The 22,871-nt window shown below is 42.0% G+C and overlaps 1 protein-coding gene across 4 annotated transcripts in view; it reads left to right on the top strand.

Annotated features, from left to right (window-relative positions):
- Positions 1-22,871, top strand: part of AMPH (amphiphysin) — a 211,229-nt gene that overhangs the window by 125,345 nt on the left and 63,013 nt on the right. For all 4 annotated transcript variants that reach the window (XM_087861200.1, XM_045793492.2, XM_045793493.2 and 1 more), the window contains exons 5-10: positions 902-997; positions 9,230-9,337; positions 11,991-12,076; positions 18,730-18,805; positions 19,509-19,591; positions 22,064-22,202. In XM_087861200.1, the coding sequence (XP_087717326.1) occupies positions 902-997; positions 9,230-9,337; positions 11,991-12,076; positions 18,730-18,805; positions 19,509-19,591; positions 22,064-22,202 (588 nt within the window). The remainder of the gene's footprint in view (positions 1-901; positions 998-9,229; positions 9,338-11,990; positions 12,077-18,729; positions 18,806-19,508; positions 19,592-22,063; positions 22,203-22,871) is intronic.

Here is a 22,871-nt window from a genome sequence, read left to right as displayed (position 1 = left end):
GATGAATGGTATATAATAAAAAATTCATCATGAAAAGAATTTTTAAGGGAATAATAGAAACTTGTGTTAATAGCTTTTCAGAACACCATGTGGCATTCTGTGTGTGACGGATGCCACTGTTGACATTAATTCCTTCAGAAAATGGCTGCTGTCCCACGTTGGTCCTTGGAGGCCCTGCCAGGATTTTTGGAACCTTTAGTTGCAGATCCAGATATGGGCTATTGTGATGGTGAAGGAGCTGAACACTACACGTTCAGGGTATCTGTTCACATCAGAAGACGAGCCTTTTCACGGGGAGGATTTAAATTTTTTTGTTGGCATAAATTTCTTGAATTGGAATCTGTAACAATGAGGATCAGTATTTGAAGTGTGAAAAAGAAACAAAAGCAAGTAAGGCCCCAGAACTGGTTTTCCAAAGATAGAAAGTTATCTCGCTCTCGTAAAAGACGTTGGAGTGAGCAGCCCAGGTATGGTGACATCAGGGGCCCATCTGTCCTCCTCGTTCAGTATGACTCTCTGAGCACTGGCCACCGGCTCTTGGCTCTCATTTCTGCACTCCAGTTGGCAAAAGGAGGAATCAAGGAAGACAAGCTTCCTTTTAGGGACACTTGCTGAAAGTTCATCCCTTTGGCCAGACCTTAGTCTTGTGGCTACACTTAGCTGTGACACAGGCTGAAAAATGTAGTCTGTATCCTTGGTAGCCTGTATTATTGATTAGAACTGGTAGCCAAATTGCCTTGAAGTTTTATTGTATTATTACATAATCCACATTTTTCCTAACATCTATTCGAGGAAGTGCTATTTATCTAATTTTATCGTTCCTGATTTTTTTAAAAAGTTTGGTGAAAAGTATCCAATTAAAATCATTCAGCGGTTATCTCTATTTCTCTTCTTCTTTCAGAAATGTGATGTCCTGTGGGAAGACTTCCATCAAAAACTAGTGGATGGGTCCTTGCTGACACTGGATACCTATCTGGGCCAATTTCCTGATATAAAGGTATTTTACTTTGTGTCTATAAAGGGAAGAGTTGAATGGTTCTATGTACTTATTGAAACACGGACAAGAGATAAGTGGAATTCAGAGTCCTCAAGCTGACATCAAAGGCGGTAACTTTTCATTTATTGAAGCATGGAAGTTTTATCCTGTTCCTATCGGTTTTAAATGAAATGTAGCCACAGAAATCACATTTTGCCCTTCAGCGAACTGCTTCAGCTTTCATTTCTCTACAGACGTCTTTTTAATACTCTAGATACAAAATTGCAAACCAGATACCCCAAATTCCAATCTTCTTTATGTTCCAGCTTTTTTATTGTATAGCATTTGATAAGAATTTCCATTAGGATAAAACAGTGGTCTCCAGGAAAAGAGAAACTTCGTTGCAAACCTGAGAGTAAGATCTGATCTTTCCTTGTTTACTGTTCAGAGCACACCTGCATATGTTTTCTCTCCTTAAAATTTTCTGGTTCAGATTACACTGTTAAGATAGAAGCATTTCAAATACATTAGCAACTGGTCTAAAAATACCTCGTCTAAAACATTTGTCTTACTTGATACTTGGATTCATTGATGGGAAATATATAAGCGGAGGATCGAACACCGTAGATTTAGAATTGACCCTGGAGGTGGCGATGGTTTTTACACCATCAGGACTGTAGATAGCAGATGGTAGCATGAATAGATCTGCACCCAGTTGTTTTTCCTGCTCCAGGAGGAATACCAGGTAAGTACCAGGGTACTGCCCTTCTTCCAGTGTAAAGGAGGCCATGAACCAGCATCCATCCACCTGCAGAGCCTTAATTAGGTGCTTCTTATGTCAATGTCCGCTCTTCCTTGGCCTGCGTTGTAGCCATTGCGAAACACCAGGACACTAGCTGCAGTAATGTGCACTGGCCCTGACCATGGAACATAGTAACACTTCTCAGCCAGAGCACCACTCCTGTCAGTGATGTCCGTTTCCTTGGTCCCATACATAATACCTACCAACTAGCTGGCCAACATCCAGAGTGTGTTTTGGGACACAGGACACCAGACAACAACCTCAGTGGACCAGACTAGGTACATTAATTAGCCTTGGTGGCAAAATGTCACAGAGAACAAATCTAAATGATGGATTCTCAGTGATGTGGTCATAATAAGCAGGAGAACACTTCAGTGAGCCATTACGTGATGGTGTCCTCATTAAAAGGTGTAAGTTGGTTTTTTAAAATTTTCTGAGAGATTTAAAAATTAAATTGGAAAAAAATTTTAGGATTCTGTCAGGCTGCATGCACTAGCCTATAAGGCATGTGTCTTGGGATATCTTCAGACTATTTGGTGGACACACACATTTTGTCTTAGAATTTGTAACATTTGTGGAGCAAAGAGTCTCAGAATCATTATCACACTTCAGACTATCCTTTATTGTGTGGTAATTTAGTCTCCATAAATACCAGTTCCTAATAAATCAGAAGGGGATAAGGGAAAACTTTGACCTCGTACTTGAAAATTTCAAAGCAGTTTGCAACTAGCCTAAAGTATTCATATAACATACATTCATAGTATGATCTAACCAAGCATATGAAGGCTGTGATTGACCAGAGAAAAACACATTTGAGAAAAGTTGTTCAGTTTCAGGAACAAAAACTTAGTACCATCAAAAAAATATACCATAACAACTGCCCAGCCGTAGTTACTTGGAAATTGGCCACACTCTGTAGGAGCATATAATCTTAGAAGACAAATACACACAGAAGTACCTGCATTGAAACATAGATTAAAATAAAATCATGATGGGAGCGCCTGGGTGGCTCAGTTGGCTAAGCTTCTAATTCTTGGTTTCAGCTCAGGTCATGATCTCAGAGTCGTGAGATCAAGTCCCGTGTTGGGCTGCACGCTCTGTGAGGGGTCTGCTTGTGGATTTTCTCCTTCTTCCTCTGTCCTTCTGCCTACTCGAGCTCTCTCTTCTCTCTCTAAAAATAAATAAATACATCTTTAAATAAATACATTAAATAAAATCATAATGCATGATATTGGCTAGTCTCTTCAGTTTGTTCCACATCAGAAAGATGAAGAACTCAGTTGAACTTTTGCTGAAGCAGTTCTTTTCTTGAGGTCCATGGTTGAGGTCATGCACAAAGATGATCGTCCAGTGATTGAACCATCTTTGCACTGGAGATTTGGGAATAATGTCATCTCAGCTGGGGGTCTTGAAAATAAATAAAATATATGTCATGATGTTCCTTGCATCATGGAAAAATGCTGAAATAATCTCTCTTTCTCTGAAGTCACATTTAGAATATCTTACCATACACCTAGGGTTTCAACCAAAGTAGAATATTGTGAAACCGTTTCATATGACAAAGAGTCGAGGACACAGCAGTGTTGAACTAGGAAAGGAAACTGTTTGGAATTGGAGAGTAGACACAGTAGCTGTTTCTAATATTTGAAAGGCATTTTTTTCTGTGAAGATACACTTAAGTTATTCTCTGTGTCTTTGCTCACTGAATGGAAGGTAGAAGTGGATGTAGACTCTATCACTTTGTCAAGTTAGTGCTGAATGATTATGTAATGAATGCATTATTGATGGAAAGGAAGCTAATGATGAAAAATACTGCGTGGAGAATTTTCAAAGCACAGAACACAACTGACTTCCCTGACTTCCATTAAAATCAAACAGTCCGTGTGTAGTTAACAAGTCAGGGAAATTTCCAAATATTTACTGCCACTCACCAGCAAGGGCTATGAAGTACCATTCATGAGGGAATGATGTTTGACTTTTCCAACTGTGATTGTCAGGGCACCCGGTGTTATAGTTCTTCTTATGCAGAACCGACATCTAAAATCAACGTTATAATAAGAGCCAGCTTGTCGTCAACACAGGCAGGCTTACAGCTGTGAGCAGTTATTGTAAAATGTAGTTTAAATTCTAACTTGGCAGCCATGCATAAGCACCTAAACATATATTTACAGCGGTGTGCCAAAGCGAATTGCAAATTGGGGTTATTATTGAAATTAAAAAAAATATGATAAATTAAATTTTTTACTCTATAAGGTCAGTGTGCAGTGGAAAATTTGAAGAAATTTCAATTGAACCATTTCATCAAACTCTTTGCTCTTAAACTAGTAAATTTACTTAATTAAATTTACTACTGGATGGCTAAATAAGAGTTGTATCATTTTCCATATAAAAGCTAAAGTGAATTAACTCTACCCTTACTTACAAGATTTGAGTCTTTTTTCAAGTTTTCCAGGTATCAGACAGGTAAGGAAATAAGATTGATTTGTATTTCCAACACAAAAATGTGTGAATCAAAATGAGTGATGGCCTTCCAAACAGGCCCTTCTACTGTGGTAAGCCCTGCTCTGCTCTGTAACTGACTTGTCAGTTACACAAGAAAATGAGTCACATTATTTAGTTCACTTCTTGTTTTTGAACAAAACAAGTGTACTCTTCCACCTTATTCCTAGTCTTGGAAGTCATTGAATTTTAGCTCTTTTCAAAAAAATCACATTCGTGAAAGAATCAAGATTTGCTTCTTGGAAGATACTAAAGAAGAGTTCCCCACTCCCACGCCTACCCTACAAGTCCACGAAGCAGAGCTTTATCAGGGATACACAGTTACACAAGGCCTCTGCTTTAAGGAACAGTGTTCCTTCGAAGGCAGTAGTTAGATGTTTGCTAGACATAATGAGCTTTGTCACCTCATAGACACACTCTCCCCCCCCCCCCCCCGGAGTGCCTCAGTGCATCCTGCCTAGACTAATTCATCCCATATCTTTAAGCAAATGTGAGTCAGCCATGCTTTCCACTACTAACACCAGTTGGAAGTGGTAGGTGTAGAGGGTGAAGAGATTGGAAGCAGCTACATGAGAGTAACTGCCCCAACCCACTTCTCACCTCTCCCAAAGGGGGTGTAGAAGAGTAGCATAGAGTGACAGGTGGTAATTGAATGATGGGGTAGGTCAGAGAAATATGGGAGCAGTTAGGAGGACTCACCAAGAGTCAGGAGGAGGGCTGGGACTGGGTGAGGCAGGTGAGGGCACTAGAGTTCAAGATATAAGGAGGCACCTGCTCTTGGTTGCTGATCCTCCACCTATGCGACCCTGAGAATAAGGGCCTTCTTAGATGCTGTGCCCTAGGTGTCTTATGTGCCTCATCCTACTCCTGGCACTGGTTGGCGTGGGGTGGGGGGGTTGGCTGACATCGAATTCATCTTTGCCACAGGCTTTCTGAGCGATTCTGGACAAGTTAGAAGTTAATCTCATGCAACTTGAAATTCTCTACATGTAAAATGGGAGTGATCCCTGCAACACCCATTATGTAGGTTGCTGAGGATCTGTGAGTTGTGACTGTGTTTGTATGCCATAAACATATTATTGTGGTCTCCTCCTGTAGTAGTTCTCTGATTGGACTGGCTGGGTATAACTGGACCAGTAGGGGTCTTTTCAAAGAGGCCAGATGCTTGGGTCTTGCATCAGACTAACTTAATTTGCTTATTATTTGCTTATTAGTTATACCTCTTTTTGAGGTTTATTTATTTGAGAGAGAATGCACGTGCGTGCGAGCAGAGGTGGGGAGGCAGAGGGGGAGGGAGAGAGAGAATCTCAAACAGACTCCCCACTGAGCGTGGGGCTAAACATGGGGCTAGGTTTCACCACCCTGAGATCATGACCTGAGTTAAAATCAAGAGTTGGACGTTTAACCAACTGAGCCACCCCGGTGCCCCCACATTTTTTTAGATATTTATTTATATATTCGAGAGACAGAGAGTGAGCATACCTCTTTAATGTAAGTTTTTAGTGGTTGCTCTATAATTTATAACATATATCTTTAACTTTTCCTGTCTAACTTCAAGTACTATGATAGCACTTTTTTATAAATACCTCCAGTTCCTTTCTTCTCTTCCTCTGTTATTATTGTCACAACATTTTCCTCTGCATATGTTATAAATCCCACAATACATTTTTTCTGTTTCTTTTTTTTGCTCTAGATAATCAATTACCTTTTAAAGCACTTAAAAGTAAAAAACCAAGGGGTGCCTGGATAGCGCAGTTGTTAAGCATCTGCCTTTGGCTTAGGGCGTGTTCCCGGCATTCTGGGATCGAGCCCCACATCAGGCTTCTCTGCTAGGAGCCTGCTTCTTCCTCTTCCACTCCCCCTGCTTGTGTTCCCTCTCTCGCTGGCTGTCTCTCTCTCTGTCAAATAAATAAATAAAATCTTAAAAAAAAAAAAGTAAAAAACCAAAATCATGTAATGTTGACCTTAAATTTTATAATTTCTGGTACTTACTTTTTTTTTTTTTTTTGGCATAGCTTTCCTTAGTATTAAAATTCCAATGATAGCAGTGAATTCTTTCAGCTTTTGTTTGTCTGAAAAAGCCTTTTTTTTTTTTTAAAGATTTGATTTATTTACTTAGAGAGCATACACACAAGCAGGGGGAGGGGCAGAAGGAGAGGAAGAGAGAATCCCAAGTAAACTCTGTGCTGAGCATGGAGTTTGATGTGGGCCTCGATCCCATGACCCCGAGATCATGACCTGAGCTGAAATCAAGAGTCGGATGCTTAACCAACTGAGCCACCCAGGCGCCCCAGTCTGAAAAAAACTTTATTTCACTTTTGCTGTTGGAAGGTTTTTTCACTGGGGATAGAATTCTGAGTTGGCAGTTTCTTTTTTTCTATGTCATTGTATTTTGGCTTTCATAGTTTCTCAAGGTTATCTTTCTGTAGTCTTTGCCTTTGTTCCTTATATTTTTCTTCTTGATGCAGTGTGACTGTGAAGTGTCTGGATGGATACTGTTCGGTGTTTGTCCTTCTTGGGGTTCTCTGAGTTTCTTGGATCTGTACTTCAATGTCTTCATTATTATATACATTTCTCGTACAATCTCTTGAAATATTTCTTCTGACTTAACCTCTCATCTCTTTTGGAAACTCCAATTAGACCGTGTTGGACCATTTAATATTGTATTACAGATCTTGTATGCTTGATTCTGTTATTTTTCAACCCTATTTCTCTTTGTGTTTTAATGGGAATGGATTCTCCAGATGCATTTTCAAGTGCACTGTTCTTTCTCAGCTGTGTTAAGTGTAGCAATTGGCCTATCAAATTTTTCCTCTCTGATGTAATTTTTTTTTAAATTTTTACCGTTTCCACTTGATCTTTATTTGACCATTAAAGTTTCCATATTTCTGCAGAAATTACCCATCAGTTTATGTCTGTTATCCTATTTTTCCAACTGGATACTTTAACATATTAGTCATAGTCATTTTAAAATTCGTTTGATATTTCCAGCATCTGGATCATGTCTGAGTCTGGTTCTGTTGATTGCTTTATCTTTTCTCATGGCTTTTTTTGTGTGTGTGTTTCATAATTTTAGATTGAATCCCAGACATCATGTATAGTGAAGACTGAAGATATTAATGCCTTGAAATGGGCATGGCTTTTTGTCAGGCCAGTAGTGTGGTGGTGCGTATCAGTCTGATCGTGAACTGAGCTAGATTTAGGATTGTTGGTTATTATGATTATTACTATTATTACTTTCAGTGCACTGTGGCTTTCAAATTCCTTTAGAATTGGGCTGCTAGTGCCTTGTGCGTCTCTATTATCATCTATGATGCTTTCAGACTAGGGTTGAAGTCTGGTTTTTGCTTCTCCTTTGGTCCACATATGGTAGGTCCTTGGATGCCAGAGATTTTTTTCTCCGTGTCCTTGTTCCCCATCAGATTTTAGTTACTTGTATGCCTGTACTGCAGAATGGGCCTCTCTCTATACACTTGCCCTCCCTCCGGTGGTAGGCAGCTATCACTTATTGTTGAGTGTTAGACTTGTAATGGGGACATGGCTGTTTTTTTATTATTGGCCTTTTTTTTTTTTTTTTTTTTTTTTTTTTGTAGAGAGGGAGAGAGACAAGACAGAGTTCTTGGCCTGTCTTAAGCAAAATCAGCCACATATCTGTGGTTGGCCTTGGGTAGGAGTTTCCTGCTCCTCCCTGAGTGGGAACAGACCTCTGCTTGTTAAAGGAGCCAGACCATGGGCCCAGGAAGGTTTTATGCCCAATCAGTAGAGATTTTTGTCTTCTATCCTTCCTTGTGTTACAATGATCGTAGGGCGAGAAGAGTTTCCTAATTCTTCCTCAGGGCCGGATTGGTTTTTCTTCTATTTCTCTCCATTAAGCAGTGTACCTTGGCCTAGTCTCTGTGGGCTCCCATGTTAAGCAACTTAAAGCTTTTGCCTTGTAAGAGAAAAAGGTGCATGAAATGGGCAGGGCTCAGTGCCCATCCGGTAGCAGCCATAGCTCACCTCATTCTCACATGCACTGCAGAGGAGTGTCTTATTCCCAGACTTTCTTAATAGCATCCAGTGGAGGCTGAAGGGAGGAGCTTACCTGTAAGTGCAATTTGCCCTTGTGTCTTGGACACCCAGCTTTTCAAAGTGATATAGTAGCCCACACTAGGCCTCTAACAGTTTGTTAAAATTTTGGCCGACCTGTTCATGTCCACAACTTCTACCTGTACCCTGGTTTGTAGGCACAAATGATTTGTCATCTTATCTCTCCTTGGAGGACTTTTCCCCCTTCCCAGATGAAAGAATTCAGATTACTTTGCTGCCTTGTGACCCTGAGGTCTCTGATAGAATCAAGAAGAGTTATCCTTTTATAAATTATCCAGATTTTTTCTTGTCAGTGTGAGAGTGACATTCATTGCAGCCATCTGTATCCTAAATGGAAGTGGAGTCTCTAAGAATTCATATATTTTTAAGGCTCCTCAGGCAATTCTAATGAACAAAAGGATTGAGGAACACTTATAAGAAAAAGGATTTTTTAGGAAGTAAGTCTGCTTTATAGAACTTCTGTTCTATAAAGTGTGAGTGTTATTAGAATTCTAAAACCAAATCCTAAAAGAGTCTTCTATGACCTTCAAAATGGAACATTGAAAGATTTAGAATAGAGGCTAAAAGATAGTATAGGTTTATTGCTCCTCTTAACCAGTTTTGTAATTTTTCTGATCTTGACTGCAAATTCTACCTTCCACTACTCATGATCGGCCGAATTATTATCAGAAGGAAAGATATTAACCTGATGGTTTTTACATAAAGAATTGGAGGTGGTAGTGTGATTTCCAGGTATCATTTGTTGACTGAAATTCTGGTTCACTTCAGTCTCCAATCAAGATCCTCAGTTACTCTGGACAATGGAAGCATTTTAGCAATCAAAAAGAGAATCTATAACCATGCATGCATTTCCTTGTTGGCAGAATCGCATCGCAAAACGCAGCAGGAAGCTGGTGGATTATGACAGTGCTCGCCACCATCTGGAAGCTTTGCAGAGCTCCAAGAGGAAGGATGAAAGTCGAATCTCTAAGGTAAGGATTGATCCCACTATTGACACCACTCTCCGTATTCTAAGAACTATAATAATTTTGCTTTTTAAAATTAAGCATCCCTCAGAGATATTGTGGGCTCAGTTCCCAACCATGGCAATAAAACAAATATTGTAATAAAGCCATCAAATGAATTTTTTAGTTTCCCAGTGCATACGAAAGTTACGTTTATACTATACCATAGTCTTTAAAGTATGCAGTAGTATTATGTTTAAAAACACAATGTGCATACCTTCATTAAAAACACTTTATTGCTAAAAATGCTATTATCTGAGCTTTCAGCAAGTCATAATCACTGATCACAGATTATAACAAATATGATGATAACGAAAATGCTTAAATATTGCATGAATTATGTTAATGTGAGACAGAGACATGAAGTGAGCAAACGCTGCCGGAAAAATGTTACCTATAGACTTGCCTGATGCAGGGTTGCCACAAACCCTCATTTTATATAAAAAAAGTTCAGTTTCTGTAAAGCACAGTGAAGTAAAGCACAGCCAAACAACGTGTACCTGTTATTTCCTTTTTAAGGAGATTGGAATTAGGACAGAATTTAAACTGAAACATGATACTTGTGGGCTGCTTTCCATAATTTTTAATTAAGGTTTTTCATGTGATTGTAGAATTCACATGGCTGACACTGACTCACACATTTTGGTCAGAGTAAACCTTGGCCCCCAACAACACTGCAGCGTCAGTGAAAGTAATGTGTTCCTCTACTTCGTTCTGGGTTTGGGATCCATATTTGAAGTGAAAAGGCAGATTCAGATAGAAAACCAAATTTGAAATTCTAAGACTAACCTGTGGTTGCCAGAGAGTGCAGACGTGTGCTGGATTTGTAGAACATTCGTCTTCTTTTAGAAAACTTGTTTCAGGGATGCCTGGATGGCTCAGTTGGTTGAGCATCTGCCTTCAGCTCAGGTCGTGATCCTCGGGGTCCTGGGATCGAGTCCCATGTCGGGCTCCTTGCTCAGTATGGAGACTACTTTTCCCCTGCCTGCAGTTCCCTTGCTTGTGCTTGCTTTTTCCCTCTCTCTCTGTGTGTGAAATAAAAAAACAAAATCTTAAAAAAAAAAGAAAAAAGAAAACCCATTTCAGTAGCTTTTACTATGTATGCCAGTCACTTACAGATGCCAACTGACACCTGCTAACTATTCCCTTTCCTTCCAGTCTTGCCTTCTCCTGTCTGCCTACACACAGCTGTCTGAACGGTCTTTGTACATCACATATCTAGATATGCTTCTCCACTGCTTGTCTTTTAATGGCTCGCATCACCTGTAGAAAACAGATCTAAATTTCTTAGCGTGCATATGAGACCCGCACAACTTGGTTATGACTCACCTATTTAACCTAATCAGCTTTTGAATCTTCTTGCCCCTCTGTTCCTTCTTTGATATACACATCCTAAACTAGAGCTCCCATGGCTCACACATCAGTTTCCGAGCAGCCACAATAAGAGCTGCCCATCGTGTAAGGCGCCATAGGTGCTGGGCACCATGCTCATATACGCCATCATTTCATAATACTCACAATACCTGTGGAAGTAGGCGTGAGTGTCTCTTTTTTTATCAGTGAGGTATTGGAGATGAAGAAAGTTAAGATCAGCTCACAAGTTGACACAATTAGTAAGCTAGAATTTTTTTTTTTTTTAAAGATTTATTTATTTATTTATTTATTTGACAGAGAGAGACAGTCAGTGAGAGAGGGAACACAAGCAGGGGGAGTGGGAGAGGAAGAAGCAGTCTCATAGCAGAGGAGCCTGATGTGGGGCTCGATCCCATAACGCCGGGATCACGTCCTGAGCCGAAGGCAGATGCTTAACCGCTGTGCCACCCAGGCGCCCCTAGAATTTAAAGAATGCCATCTTTATGTATTGCAGTACCTCTCCATCCACTTCTTCAGCGAATATTTGCTGATTCTTCAAGATTCCTTTAGAATGTCACTTGCCCTGTGGAACCTTCTCTGTTTCTCTTCCGTCTTCCCCAAAAACATGCCCAGCAACAGTTTGTAAGCCCTAGTTTGTCATGTAATTATTTAGACTTCTCACTAGATGGAAAATTTCTTTGGGAAGCATCCATGTCCAGTATCCAGAGCAGAGCAGTGTATGGGAGAGGCAGTTAACACGCTTTTGTGGCCAGAGTCTGCCAGACTACAAAAGCAACCATTATAATCAAGTCAATTTTCGTGTCTTAATAAGACTTAATATTTCACTGTTAATTGAAAAAAATTATGTGGATCTTGTTTTTTGGTTTGTGAGAGACATTGTGTGTGTGTGCGTGTGTGTGCACGCATGTGGACATGTGACTGGGGAGAGGGGCAGAGGGAGAGGGTGAGAGACAATCTTAAGTAGGCTCCGTGCTCAGCCCAGAGCCTGAGGTGGGGCTAGATCTCACAACCCTGAGATCATGACCTAAGCTGAAATCAAGAGTCGACACTTGACCAACTGAGCCACCCAGGCGCCCCCCAAGAATTATGTGGATTTTAACCAGACAAATTTCTGTCCTTCTCAAAATGTTTCTTGGATGCCATAAAGCTATTCCCATTTTATGTTAAATGCTTTTGTTGTATATAGAAATGGCTTGTCTTTCAATAATATTTTTTAGCGTAAACACTTGTTATGTGTCATTTCTAGGCAGAAGAGGAATTTCAGAAAGCACAGAAAGTGTTTGAAGAGTTCAATGTTGACTTACAAGAAGAGTTACCATCGTTATGGTCAAGGTAACGTTGTTTCTGTACAGGTGTGTCCACGTCTCTTTTAGAAGATCAAGAACAGGGATATCCCTTCTCTTGTCTTTATTGCCCCTGATGCTAGAGTGCCGTCCAAGAGAAGTGTTCTGTTTCTGTGCTTTTGCGAGGTAGCAACTTGCCACATGTGGTGGGCTGTTGAACACTTGGACTATGGCTAGGATGGGGGAGAAACTGAATTTTAGATTTAATTTCTTTTGTTTCGATTCATTTAAATTTAAATAACAACACAGGAGTAGCAGCTATTATATTGACAGCAGAGTTTTAGACCGTGATCTATTTCTCAAGTGGAGCCCCAGATCTCAACTAGAGGCATGGGGAGAACTGCCTTTAACTTTGAAGTTTACAAGGATACCTTTTATCTCTTGGCAGGACTTATTCTGAGAGGTCATCTAGTCTTCCAGCTTTGATGCCAAACTTCTGCTTTCAGCTCTGACCTTTTAACCTGAGCTTCATTCCCATTTGAAGTGCTAAATATTCTTCTTATTACGGGTACTCTGCGTTTCTTGTGGCATTAAGTGCATTGTCCGTCCTTTGTCTTATTTTTCCCACTCAACGGTAAAGTCAAGAAGTTGTTGGATGAAGTGAGGCCTTATGTCTCTCAATTTCCATCAGCGGCTCATGCTTCCATGCCAAATAAACAGAATTGTGCTCTCCGTGCAACCCTGCTTTAAGACAAACCCTCCAGCCCAGCTTCCAACCAGATTGGCACCCCTTAAAACGTTTCTCCATAGATATTCTGGAGTTCCTACTTATCCTCTAAATTATTAGCAGTTTGGGGGTCTGGAGTGGAGTTTGTCCAAAAAATTGACTCCATGTTTATTTTTGAACTACTGAAATATCTAGAGGAAATTTTGGCTAGTTCACGATAAAATCAGCCTGTAAGGCATGTCCACTTCAATGTCCAGCCATAACCCAAAGTTCAATAGGTGTGAAAGTAACTCATTGCTCCTCTGAACTGACTCATTCTTTCAACATCTGCATTTCTCTTTGTGGTACTATCCTTCTTGGGCTCCCAGGCTGCAGACTGTGGAGTCAGTAACTATAGCAAACCAGAGGACCATCAGAGGAATCCAGCCATCCTTTTTCTCTCTGGTCTTCCGGATTGGTCTCTCTCTCCCTATTCTCACTGGCCCTGCCTTTACCCTCACCATCTGCCTGTGGGTTATGATGGTGGTCTTGCCCTCACATTTGTGCCTTTGACCTCATCCTGTATAGCTTGTCATTTAGAAGCTCTCCCTTGACAGATCTCTGTGGTCTGCTGAGGAGCCTGCTGTGTCACCCCAAAGGAGAGGATTTTGAGCAGCCTGAATATATAAAACTTCTAGGGATACAGATGAGACAAATATCTACTCATAATTTTAATTGAGTTATTCATGCCTATTTAAAATCACAAATTATATGGAATTATGTTTTTTTTAAGAAATATATTTTACACTCCTATTTCAAGAAATACTTGTCCCCAAAATCTTTATATCCATCTTTGGCATCCTTGTCTTCGTCCGTATTAAGGACACTCATCATCAAGTCGGCTGGTAGTTCTCCAGAGCTTATCATCTTCCTCAACAGATAAACCACCCAAGCTCAAGTAGTCATTTGCATACAGTTTAGACAGTTAGCCTGTGCATTTCCCCTCTAAAGGAATTTTTTGTGGTCTCCAATGTAATTACTTACTCAGTTGCTTTTTAAACTGATCTTTGCAAGAGCTAAGGTACCACAGTGCTCAGCACTTCCAGTTATGAGATAATACTCCCGGGAGAATCGCCAAAATTGCCAAAAGACAGTTATTATTTGCCTTAATATGTATTGGGTATGTAACCAAATTTCTTTTTCCTAATGTTCTCTGTAAGCATTCAAAACCAGCATTGACTGATGTCGTTCGGGCTTATGTGTCTTCCCCAAATAATATTTGGTCATTCAGTATAAGTAACTGTCAGAATATCTTATAATATGAAAGACTTTATAGAATCTTAAACACAATGGGAATATTTGAAAGACAAAGTTGGGAGGGAAACCTTTCCCCTTGTCTGGCCAAACGCAATCTCAATGCTTCAGTGCTTTTTAATCCACCGTGACTTATGCCCACACTCAAGGCTCGCTCCTTTGTATGTCAATCAGGTCCTGCCTTTTGATGAAAACCTAGTTTAGGCCTTTTTAAAAAAATTCTTTATTTTTATTTAAATTCAGTTAATTAACACATAGTATATTATTAGTTTTAGAAGTAGAATTCAGTGATTCATCAGTTGCCTATAACACCCAGTGCTCATTACATCTCATGTCCTCCTTATTCTAAGGAAAGGGTAGAGCCATGCACCAAGTATTAATTCATAGAAGTTCAACTATACCCTGCAAACCCCCTCCATCTACACCCCCCAGTCCATCTACACCCCCATCCATCTACACCTCCCCCCACCTATCTGCACTTGCCTTCTATTTAAATCTGACCCTTCTTCAGGGCAGGATAAGTTTATCCTCTCAAGCAGATGTTCACAGCTGGCACAGGGCCTGTTCATTCCCCTGTCTTCTCAGTGCCCTTAGCTGTTTCTGTCTGAATCTACTCATTGTTGATATTTCACTGTGTGTGGCCTTTTGTGGTAACTGTAACAGTCACACACTGTCTGGAAATCTGCTTCTTTGGCTCATCAGTATGATAGAGCATGTGTTCACGAATCTGTGCTCAGGTGCTCCTCTACTTGAGCTGTCATTCCTGGAGCCTCCGGAGCCCACCACTAGGCATGAACACGGAGTGGACAGGCCCTTTGTTGTGTAATTGAACGAGGGGGAAGGTATGAGGAGTGACTGGTTGATGGGAGTCCCAGAGAAGGGGTCCTGGGTTGGCACTTGAAGTGCCCCAGAAAGACTTGCCTGCAAACAGGACAGCGAGCCGGTCCCTCTGCAGTGCTGTTGGAGCACCTGTTGTAGTCTCTCCTCCCATCCTGTTGCTGCTTTAGCCAGCTTCCTCTGGTGCAGGTCCTCTCCGTCCCCCTGTCTCAGACAGGGCTAGGGGCTGCAGGCAACCATGGCCTGCAAATGGGTCTGGAAGATCCTCAGCCCCAGAGCACAGGTCTGCCTGCCTCACTAGGCTCTCATCTCCCAGGCTGCTGGTCTGACCCTCCCAAGTAGTTACTATTTCCCTGAACACCCTGTGCCAGGATTTTCTTTATTAATATATGTATGTGCATCTATCTATCTATAGATACATACGCATAGACACACACATACACACAATGGGGTATTATTCAGTCATAAGAAAGAAGGAGGTTCTGCCATTTGGGATAACGTGCATGGACCTTTAGGGTGTCATGCTGAGTGAAATAAACTAGGCAGAGAAAGACATACATTCTGCTTAATTGTAATGTTCAATACCAGTAGTGACCACGTGTCCCTGAATTCACCTCTTTTTCATTTTGGTGTGAGATTACATACATAACGACCTGCATGTTTGCGTGTACAGATATGTCTCACATCTTCAAGCATTCGCCAGTTGATGGACACTTCGATTGCTTTCGTACCCTGGCTACTGTGAAGAATGCTGCCGTGAGCCAGGCAGGGCCTGTACCTCTTCGAGACCCTGTTTTCAGTCCCTTCAGAAATCCATCCAGCAGCGGGCTTGTTGGATCCAGTGGTAGTTCTATTTTTAACCCTTCGAGGCATTTTCCATAGTGGCTGTACCAACTTACACTCCCACCAACAGGGCTCGAGGGGTCCCTTTTCTCCACATACTCACCAATCCTTGTTATCTCTTGTCTTTTTGATAATAGCCATTCTAACAGGTGTGCGGTGATATTGCATCATATCACTTATATGTGTGATCTGAAGGAAAATTGGCAAACTCATAGAAATGGAAAGTCGAAAAGTGGATGCCCAGGGCTAGGACGTGGGGGACATAGGGAGAGGTTGGTAGAAGGGCACTCACAGCTGTAAGATGAATAAGGTCTGAGCATGTAATGCAAAACATGGTGACTATAGTCAGTAACACTATATTATATAATTGAAATTTGCTAAGAGAGTAGAAATGTTCACACACAAGATAAATGTATGGGGTGATAGCTGTGTTCATTAACTAGATGGGGGGAACCCCTCACAATTGTATATCAGGTCACCACAATGCACACTTTAAATATCTTACCATTTTATTGGTCAGTTAAACCTCAATAAAGCCGAAAAGAATGCAGGAAACTCAAATAAACTTGTCTTATTAAGTAAAAAATATTAAGTGGAGTGTGGTAGGAATTTAAGGTACAGGTTAAGCCATAGAAAAAGTAAGTCTTGGGGCGCCTGGGTGGCACAGCGGTTAAGCGTCTGCCTTCGGCTCAGGGCGTGATCCCGGCGTTATGGGATCGAGCCCCACATCAGGCTCCTCTGCTATGAGCCTGCTTCTTCCTCTCCCACTCCCCCTGCTTGTGTTCCCTCTCTCGCTGGCTGTCTCTATCCTGTCGAATAAATAAATAAAATCTTAAAAAAAAAAAAAAAAGAAAAAGTCTTACTGGTAGGATGCACATAGTACTTACCTATTATTTCATCTCTGAATCTCAATTTTTATCTTTTATTTTGCTAAAATTAGAAACCACCTAATTTCATCAGAAACCACAGAAATAATGATATTCATGCTGAAGAGAAATTTCTTGCTTCACAGTGCATGCTTTTCTATTGGTTTTCCTCCTTTTGGGTCCAAATATAGGTTCTCTACTTAATAATTACAAGACCTTGGACAGTTTATCTCTCTGTGCCTCAGTTAACCAGTGTGCCTCAGTTAACCAGAATGTAAACTGAGGCTCACTACCCTGGGGGTAGTTACGAGAATTAAGTGAGGGAATATGTGAAGTGTTTAGATGGCTGCTCTTTCTATCTGCTTTAATGATGATGGAACATTCATCCACCTCTGCATATTGGAATCCTGCTCACCACAAGGCACAGGGAGACGGGAAGCCCCCTTTTCTCTATCCTTTCTTTTTTTTTTTTTTTTTTTTTAAGATTTTTTTTATTTATTTGACAGAGAGAGAGACAGCCAGTGAGAGCGGGAACACAAGCAGGGGGAGTGGGAGAGGAAGAAGCAGGCTCTCAGTGGAGAGCCCGATGTGGGGCTCGATCCCAGAACGCCAGGATCACACCCTGAGCCGAAGGCAGACGCTCAATGACTGAGCCACCCAGGCTTCCCATTCTCTATCCTTTCATGTCATTGTTTAAATATTTTATTCATTTATTTGAGAAAGAGGGGGAAAGAGAGAGAAAGAGAACACGAACCTGGGGAGGGACAGAAGGAGAGGGATAGGGAGAGAGTCTCAAGCTGACTCCATACTGAGCACGGAGCCCCATGAGGGGTTTGATCCCACGACCCTGAGATTATAACCTGAGCCAGTATCAAGGATCAGATGCTTAACTGTCATTATCGTTGTCATCCAGGCACCCCTCATGTTACTGTTTAAATAAGAGGGGTCCTACTGTGTATAGGCACATTCTTACTCCCCCTAAATAAGTATTCTTACTACAACCCCCTCGCCCCCCAAGTGTATGTTTATTCCATATCTCCGGCCTATCTAAGGTTTCTGGCATCTAAGTCCTTACTTGGGATTTGGAATCTAATGAACCAATCAGAATTCTGGAGTTATTTTTGAGAATGCCACTGAAACAAGAACACGAATTAAAGGAGTAATTTGCTAGCTGAATTCAGGCTTAAATTAATAGAATCCAAAGAGCCCTCATTTAGAGCAAAGGGAGCCCGTACAGGAGGTACCAGGCTGAATCCACAGTGCTGCTGGGGGTGCGTACTATGACGGACATAAGCCTCCCCCATCCCAGGAACCACCCCCACCCCATGGTTTTGCTTCACAGACACGTTCACGATATTGTGAATGGACAGCTTGTGTTTCTATTTGCTCAGTGAAAGCGCCCTCTTACCTTAGTTGAGGAATTGTAGTGAATTGGGTAGTTTTCTATATCCCCCCGTCAAACACCTTTCAGAATCCAAATCTATGGTACCAAAACGAGACCCTGCGTAGGGTATAAAAATTACTGGGGAACTTCTGTATCTCCAGCCCTTTATAAGACACGCATCTAAAATACAAACTCTTGGGGCACCTGGGTGGCACAGCGGTTAAGCGTCTGCCTTTGGCTCAGGGCGTGATCCCGGCGTTATGGGATCGAGCCCCACGTCAGGCTCTTCCGCTGTGAGCCTGCTTCTTCCTCTCCCACTCCCCCTGCTTGTGTTCCCTCTCTCGCTGGCTGTCTCTATCTCTGTCGAATAAATAAGTAAAATCTTTAAAAAAATAAAAAAAAATAAAAAATAAAATATAAACTCTTCGGGCCACACTGCCGAAAGCCTTCTCTCTGCACCAGCAGCCTCTGTCACCTAGAGCTTGTTAGGAATACAAATCCCCCGTGCCCACCTGAGACCTGCTGAATCAGAAGCGGGCCTCCAGCTGCACGCCACAGCCTGAGAGCCACTGTCTCCGGGCATCAGCCGCGACAGGAGAGGTTCTACTCCGAGCCAGCAAATTCCGTCCAGTGATACTCAACGTTGGAGAAAGAAAACCTGTTCCTAATGCATTGTATCGCTATTAAAAATTACAATTTTGCTGACTGATCTTTCCCTACTCTTCTTTCCCCTCTGTGGCTCCACATGGCAGACGAGTCGGGTTTTACGTCAACACTTTCAAAAACGTTTCCAGCCTCGAGGCCAAGTTTCATAAGGAAATCGCGGTGGTGAGTAACGATGATTATTTTTATTTGAGGAATATAACATAAATGAACATTTTTTTTTTTCTGAAAGCGAATGAAATGGCGTAGCATTGTCACCTGTGTGTTGGTTTTCATAGTGCGTTATTACGCTCAGTGGTGTTTCTCCAGTGTTGGGTAGCGACCACATAGTTCTCTCTGTTTTGTGCGGATTTTATCTCTGGGTGTACAAATGGCTCTCAGGAATCCCGGCCTGTTTCCATTTCTCTTCTGAGATGCCTTTTCTCTGTGTCCCAGTCTCACAGTCTTGTTTTGCTTTGTTTTCAGTCAGCTTTGAAAGTTGGCATTCAAGCAGTGCTTTTTAGGCTGAGGAGAAATGGGTGTCCGAACATTCGGACAATCAGCCCTTCTGTCATCAGCTAATGTCTGAGTTCAGCAGGGCGCTCGCACGACTTTATCTCTAGGAGCGTCAATGGGAGCAATAAGTTTTTGTTTTCTGTTCTGTCCTCTGACTAATAAATATATTTTGGTTTTTTAAAGGTTTATTTGTGTTTGTGGCCTTTCACTTTTGACATGAGTTTTAAATGGCGCAGTTGCAGAATTTAAGTTAACCGGAGACCATCCGCGCTACTGTAAGATTCTCGGTAGACAGTCCCTTTCTTGGAGCAGTCGCCTGAACTGGCACCAGAATGACTTACAGCTAATAGACAAATGGTCTCTGTCCCTCTAGCTTTGCCACAAATTGTATGAAGTGATGACGAAGCTGGGCGACCAGCACGCTGACAAGGCCTTTACCATTCAAGGAGCTCCCAGGTAGGCCGTCTTCATCAAGGACATGAGCCAAGTCATGTCCGTTCCCCTCAAACACCATGCTTGTTGCAATTTCTGTAGGCTGCATGAGCCTATGCTGTTTTACTCATTCTAGAAAAATCTAAAACTAAGGAGCCTTTCCACGTAAAGGCTGACAGCAGCCTCGTTCTGTGCTTGTACGTTGACCTTTAGCCTTCAGATTTACTCTGTGGGTGTCTGTCATGGTCACAATAGAACTGGCTATCTGCTTTTCTCCAGTTTCCATGGGACCTGTCAGCAGTGGTAAAAATTTTCTAGTCGTGCACCTGTTACTTTCTTTGGAGAAGAAAGGAATTTCCCAAACTCACAACACTGAGTCCTTATACTGGCATCTTTAATGGTCCATTTTGGGAAAGGAAAGAGGGCATAGGTGAGACCTCGCCATCATCCTACCTCTTAACCTGACCTCACAAACACTGCATCGTTTTGATTCTGTTTCACATTGTTATCGTGAATCATGTCAGTCAAATACACCAAAGGCCCAGCAACCCATAAGTGGATCTTCTACCTTTCCAGGAGTTGGCTTCCTACCAGCTTTCTCCTCTGATTTTGGAGCCCTTTATTCCATCCTTCTCAGGCGTTATGTACTCAAGGAATGCAGGCTAATGAGTCTTGGGCTGGAAGTCAGAAGATCAGCATTCCAGTTTCTGACTCTGCAGTGAACTTACTTAGCCGTCCTTAGGTGCATCCATTTAATTCTCTGGTTAAAGATTTCATTTTTTTTTTAATCAACAGAAAAAAGATAGTATTGAACTAAATGGCTTGTAAGGTAATTTTTGCATTTTTAATGTCAATCAACATAAACACTCATACACGCACATTTATAAAAACACACACCTGCACAGGGTCCCCCATCACCATATGTTCAGATCTCTCTGGAGAGAGCTTATTTTCTTATTCGATATTCTTTGTATTAACCACACTCATACTAGTCTCTGCTACACTGGCTCCACGAAGTAAGCATTTAGTATCTCTTATCTTTCTAAGGGAAAGAACATTCCCTAAAAGAATACAGGAAAGGACTTCTGTTTCCAATATAATATGAACTTGGAACAAAGAATAAGTTGTAATAAGAACATCAAAATGACATTGGGTATTTTAACATGACGTACATGAAAAAATTAAGGGGACTCCCTCATAGAGACATGAACGGGACAAGTGTGTCTGAAAGTCAGTATTGCTGGATCAGATGAAATGCAGAGAAAATGGGGCCACGGCTGCTTAACAAATGTTCCTTTCATTTTTTTCATCATTCCTCTGCAGAACAAGGTGGTGAGTGAGCTCAGGGGATGCCCTATTGAGCACAGATTGGGGCCGTGCTTCCCGGCAGAGGCCATGATTGCTGGCACATAGCCTCAATCATGCGGCTCGTCCGTGTTCTCCGCAGGACCCACTCCCTTGACTATGTAGGCCATGCTGTGGTGTACGTGCTTTACTTTGGGGTACAGACCCTACTCCCTCAATCTGTAGACATTAGAAAGACTTAGAGAATAGGATGTGTCCCAAGTACCCTCCTGGTCATTGCATTTGAGCTGGTCCCAAGCATCTGGCCCAGTACCAGGAACGTAGTGGGTTTTCAGGAAACACTATGGACTCTCTGCCCTCTCGTAATTTGTTCACACATGTCAAGGTATCTGAGCCGAGTCTTTGTTTTATAAGGTGTAGACAGAGGAACAACTAATGAATTTGTTTTCAGATGTTATCAAAAAAGACTCTATAAAATCATTTTTTTTAGATTTTTATTTATTTGAGAGAGAAAATGTGCACAGGTGGGGGAGGGGCCGAGGGAGAGGGAGAAGCAGACTCCCCACTGAGCAGGGAGCCTGATGTGAGGCTGGATCCCAGGACCCTGAGCCAAAGGTAGACGCTTAACCAGCTGAGCCACCCAGGTGCCCCTGACTCCTATAAAATCTTAACACTATCCTGAGGGTGCCTTTAACATAAAATTTATAATTTTCAGGGTAGGTTTTTCTATACATTATGACATAGCAAGATTCTCTTCTAAATCAAAAGTGAAAGTGGTTTAGCTAAATCAGCTTATATTTGAAAGATTCTTGCAGAGTCTGTTTGGCACAATGCAAAGATCAGGGGGTTTGCATTCCCAAAGCCTGAATTCAGATCCACCAAATTGTTGAGTGACTTTAGGGGCTTTTAACCTCTCTGTGCCCCACTTTACTACCCGTGAAGTGGGGACGGTGATGCCTGGGTGTCGTGATGGTTAGAGATAATATTTATGAATGGGGTCTGGCACACAGACCACAGACAATAAATGATACCAGTGTCACCAAACACTGTTAATAACCACCAGAATTAACTTAGAAGGGGGCTAGATGACAGAACCAGATGTGCCTCAGGATTCCTCTGGGACGGAGGACCCCTGGAAAGTAAGTGCTGTCCCTTAGAAGGCTCATCGCTGATTCTCGTGTGTTCATCTAGCGATTCTGGTCCTCTCCGCATCGCAAAGACACCGTCACCGCCCGAGGAGCCTTCACCCATCCCGAGCCCGACAGCTAGTCCCAATCACACGTTGGCACCTGCGTCTCCCGCACCAGCAAGGCCTAGGTCACCCTCACAGGTAGGAAGAGGTCAATACTGGGGAGAATGGAAGAACTCGTGTTGAGGTGACCCCATCTAGGATTAATCCCATGGTGCTGGGGCATTAAAAGGAGTTTCCAGTTGGGGAGACTTTGAGGCTGTAGGCATTGTGATGGTCACTAGGGAATCCACTCAGTTCTCCAATTTGGGTTCCTGTTTGCTCACATACCCTGTGTTCGGGTGGGTTGAGACTTCTCTCCACAGCCTCAGCTTTCTTAGGCTCGCGTGCCCTCCTCACCTCCCACCTCTCGCTCTCAGAAGGCTCCGATCAGTCCCACCTTCTCCCTGGACTTTCCCTCCTCTAGCACTTTCGATTACACTTGGAGCAAGGATGGCCAAGAAAGCCGTGAGGTTCGTACGCCACGTCACATTTTTGGGATCACCCACAGTATGTGGCACATGAGTAGACACTCAACAGAAGCGTCTGGAACAAGTGATTGAGAGACACAGTAAGGCCTGGAAAAGGTCACTACAGAGAAACATTGCCACCCTTGTCTTCACCACGTGGGGTGAAGATGAAATTCCTACAGCAAGACTTGAAGTTCAAGTCTTTGAAACTAAGGAAAGTGGTGAGAAGATCCATGGAGTAGATCTGTGAATTCTTACTTCTCCAAACACTGGTGGAAAGTGAAATGTGTGCTGTCTGTGG

This window comes from Ursus americanus, chromosome 3 (genome assembly GCF_024610735.1).
Source record: "Ursus americanus isolate L20-20 chromosome 3, mUrsAme1.1.p, whole genome shotgun sequence".
Taxonomy (NCBI): Eukaryota; Metazoa; Chordata; class Mammalia; order Carnivora; family Ursidae; genus Ursus; species Ursus americanus.
The sequence above is the reverse complement of the archived record's forward strand: the minus strand, read 5'-3'. Positions and strand labels throughout refer to the sequence as shown.